The following is a 3882-nucleotide window of genomic DNA, read 5'->3' as shown; positions in this document are numbered from 1 at the left end:
GGGCGGATCAACAGGCCAAGCGTGGCGACACGCACGGAACCCTAGTTTTTCTTTTATCCCAAAACTTTCCCGACTGCGAGGGCCGTGCGGCCGACTCATTATGGAAATTCCAACGAGGCTTGTTGTGTTGCCCGATACTTCACAAGCAGTCGTAACTTAGTCAACAACTGCTGCCTTTTTAGTCTTGATCGACGAACTTGGAGTTGATGTAAATTCTGACCGGCTCTTCTTCACGGGAAAATTACGAACTTCTCGATCCATGAAGAAAATCCCTCCAAGAACTCAACACCACCGTGCGCGAGCCCCACGGTGGGCGCCAACTGTCGTGGAATTGTCACGGTAAATATCCTTAGTGTCAGGACTTAGTCGCGAGGCCAACGCATCTATGTGGTAGCTTGAGAGGGGTTGGGTGGAATCGAGAGACGCAACACAAGACAAGGATTTAGACAGCTTCGGGCCCCGGGAAACATCATCCGGTAATAGCCCTACATGATGTTTGTGGCTAGGTCTCATTATGCTCATGAGAGAGTCGCCGGTAAGCCGGCTCTTTGTGTCTAGCCCTAGAGATTGTTTCTTGTTGCATGTCCCTCTTTGGGGTGCCCTGCCCCTCCTTATATAAGTTAGAGGGGCGGGTTACATGCGGAGTCCTAGTAGGACTAGGATTGCTCTATTACAAGTGGAGTCCTAGTCTTGCTTCCTTTGTAGGAGAATATTCCTTATGCCTTCCCTCTTAAACTGGCCCATCATAACGTGAACCGGTCTTCTGGGCTTTGGGCCTTATTGTCCATCGGACCCGCCCGCCGGGTTACTAATGAATCACCAAGCTCCGGGCGGGTTACCAGTTAGTCGCCATGCTCCAGCCGGGTCATACATCCGGCGGGTTACACCGCGGGGTATATCCCCGACAGATACTATCAGCAAATTCTTAATAGAAGCCAAAGTGGGGTGACTATCGCTCAGCAGGTACGCATCCATCTTTTTAGTTTGGTTCTAAACTTTCATATGTTTCGTGAGAGTTTAATAGCCTTTTTATTTGTGCAGCAAGCCCATGCACTTGTTTTATACAAGTCCAAAGATCCAAAAAACAGGCCATTTGCATTAATGCATTGCTGGTTAGAGTTGCAAAAGCATCCGAAGTGGGAGAATCGTGTGGTTTCGAAGGGGCCTCCGAAAAAGCAGAAGAAGACCTCGGATGCAAGTCCAGGTACAACTTCTAATGATGAAGACTTCGGATCCACTGATGCTCTTGATACAGAGATAAGGCCTGATGGTAATAAGCGAGATAAAGAACGTTTACGGAAAGTTAAAGCTTCTGCTTCCGATGCTCTTGCTCCCAAGTTATCATTAGAAACTGTGTGGGCACAAAAGCTAGAGAAGGCCGAGGCGAAAGAGGCCGCGAAGAATGCTCGCTATGAGCGAGCATTTGAATTGTAGGAGAAGCAAATTGCATTGCAGGAGAGGCAGATGGCAAACCAAGAGAGGGAGAGACAGATGGCAAACCAAGAGAGGGAGAGGCAAATGACAATCAAGGAGAGGGAGATGGCACAGAAACAGTTTGAGTTAGAAGAGAAGATCATGTCCATGGACACTACTACTATGAGTGGGGCACAACAACGATTCTACATCAACAAGCAGAATGAGATTGCCGCTCGCCGATAGAACACATCAGGTTTGTCATGTGAACTATTTGTCATGTCAACTATTTGCCGTGTGAACTGCTTATTGTCTAAACTAGTTGTGAAAGCATTGCAGTATATTGGAAACATTGCATTATGCCATAACTGAAATAGTACATGATAAGATTCAACTACATTATTACAACTGCGTACATAATCATTCATCTCCAAACTTCTGCCAGATGTGCTCAGCTAGATCATCTTGAAGCAGAGAGTGAAATGCTCTGTTTGTGATCCGTTGATTCATTTGAATAAACACACTCAGTTGTTCCGCATGAGAACGAGATGGGACCACCTTTACTCCCATAGTCGTAGTTGTAGTCTCGTGGACCGCTATCTCGCTCGTCGTCAACTATCATATTGTGCATTATGATGCAAGCTTTCATTAGATCACCAATTTCTTTGCGTTTCCAACCTTTGGCAGGTCCTCGAACAATAGCAAAGCGGGATTGCAGAACTCCAAAGGCTCTCTCCACATCCTTTCTGGCTCCCTCTTGTCTTTTGGCAAAATGTTTCTTTTTTCTGCCTTTTGGAGATGGTATGGTCTTCACAAATGTTGCCCATGGTGGGTATATACCATCTGCAAGGTAATACCCCATTGTATACGGATGGCCATTGATGGTATAATTCACTTCTGGAGCTTGACCTTCGGATAGCTTTGCAAACAGAGGTGAACGTTGAAGAACATTTATGTCATTGGGAGACCCTGGTAAACCAAAGAATGCATGCCAAATCCAAAGATCCTTCGATGCAACTGCCTCCAGAATCATTGTGGGCTTATTCACATGACCTTTAAACATGCCATGCCATTTTTTAGGACAATTTTTTCAAGTCCAATGCATGCAATCTATACACCCTAACATACCAGGAAAACCTCTTTGCTCCCCTATGTCAAGTAATCTAGCAGTATCTTCTCCATTTGGAGATCTCAGATACTGGTCCCCAAAGACTTCACAAATAGCTATCACAAACTTTTTGCAAGATGCTAGATTAGTAGATTCTCCAGACCGACAATACTCATCCGCGGCATCAGCGGCATATCCATACGTTAGCAGTCGCATTGCAGCTGTCATCTTTTGCAGAGGATGCAATCCAAGAGCTCCAGCATAATTTCTTTTTTGCTTAAAATAACTATCATGCTCAAGTACTGCTTCAGCTATGCGATTAAATAAATTACGAGACATTCTATACCTGTGCGAATAAACACATATGAGATAGGGAGATGAAAAATAGGCAGATACGGAATATTGTAGTAATACTAACCTTCGACGAAAATAACTTTCGGGAAAGGTGGGATTTTCTCTGAAGTAGTCGTCCCACAGTAGAACAAATCCCGCATCTCTTCCGCGATACAAATACTGCCGTCCCAGCGTGGAACCACCATGACGTCGAGCATTTGCCTCCTCTTCCTCATCGCGCTCCGCAAATGCTGCAAGAATTAGTTCGTCGTCGTCCGATGAAGACGACGACGACGAATTCATGAGCATATCCAAAACAAACACTGTTTCACTCATTGTGTTGTAGGAGAGGAGACACACGGGCTCAGAAGAGAGATGAGACAAGCACAAGATGGAATTATTTGAGAGAGGTGAGAAGGGGTGGTATATATAGGCCTGGAATATAGTCGTTGGAATAGAGCTGTTGGAATAGAGCCGTTGGAAATAGAGCCGTTTGAAAAGTGTCTGTTGAAAATATAGCCGTTTGAAAAGTAGTCGTTAACATTGTAATAAGTAAATTGTTGAATTACTGTTAAAATGCTAGTTGAATTGGTAGTTACAAAATAATACTAAAATATTAGAGAGAGAATATAGATGTTCTGTATATAGACGTTCTGTTGCAAAACTGGATGTCATGAGGGAATCTTTTTAGACCATTGTCTATAAGAATATATAGACATCCAAATATACACAAGCTATTGGAGATGCTCTAACATGCTCATGTTACTACTCTATGTTACAACTCTATAGTGGGGAGTAACATATGTGTGGTAACATGCAACACTTCATTTATTAGACCATAGACTCATCTTGCCTTGATATGTGTGATGTTACTCATACTAGTAGTAATTAGCTATGTTACCACATGCCTCTTTTTCTTCATTTATTGCTTGCCACATCATCCATTTTATCTAGATATGTGTGATGTTACTATTTATGTTACTCCCATTGTGGGTAGTCTAATGTAAGACGTATTTTGACACTACACT

The 3882-nt window shown here is 43.6% G+C and overlaps 1 protein-coding gene across 1 annotated transcript; it reads right to left on the bottom strand.

Moving 5' to 3' along the window:
- Positions 1–1264: 1264 nt before the first annotated feature.
- On the bottom strand, positions 1265–3209 carry LOC123126124 (uncharacterized). The gene is made up of 2 exons (XM_044546518.1): positions 2940–3209; positions 1265–2867 (listed from the first exon to the last, which is right to left on the bottom strand). The coding sequence occupies exons 1-2, from the start codon at positions 3188–3190 to the stop codon at positions 2504–2506; spliced, it is 615 nt and encodes a 204-aa protein (XP_044402453.1). The 5' UTR covers positions 3191–3209; the 3' UTR covers positions 1265–2503.
- Between the last annotated feature and the right edge of the window lie 673 nt (positions 3210–3882).

The sequence above is a fragment of the Triticum aestivum genome, chromosome 5D (assembly GCF_018294505.1).
Source record: "Triticum aestivum cultivar Chinese Spring chromosome 5D, IWGSC CS RefSeq v2.1, whole genome shotgun sequence".
Lineage (NCBI taxonomy): Eukaryota > Viridiplantae > Streptophyta > Magnoliopsida > Poales > Poaceae > Triticum > Triticum aestivum.
The sequence above is the reverse complement of the archived record's forward strand: the minus strand, read 5'-3'. Positions and strand labels throughout refer to the sequence as shown.

What these genes read in the sequence shown, in the direction of transcription:
- LOC123126124 (XM_044546518.1), bottom strand. Translation starts at nt 3,190, where the DNA reads ATGAGTGAAACAGTGTTTGTTTTGGATATGCTCATGAATTCGTCGTCG. An exon ending in GAAAGTTATTTTCGTCGAAG is followed by an intron (nt 2,868 to 2,939) that starts GTTAGTATTACT and finishes TTATTCGCACAG; the next exon opens with GTATAGAATGTCTCGTAATT.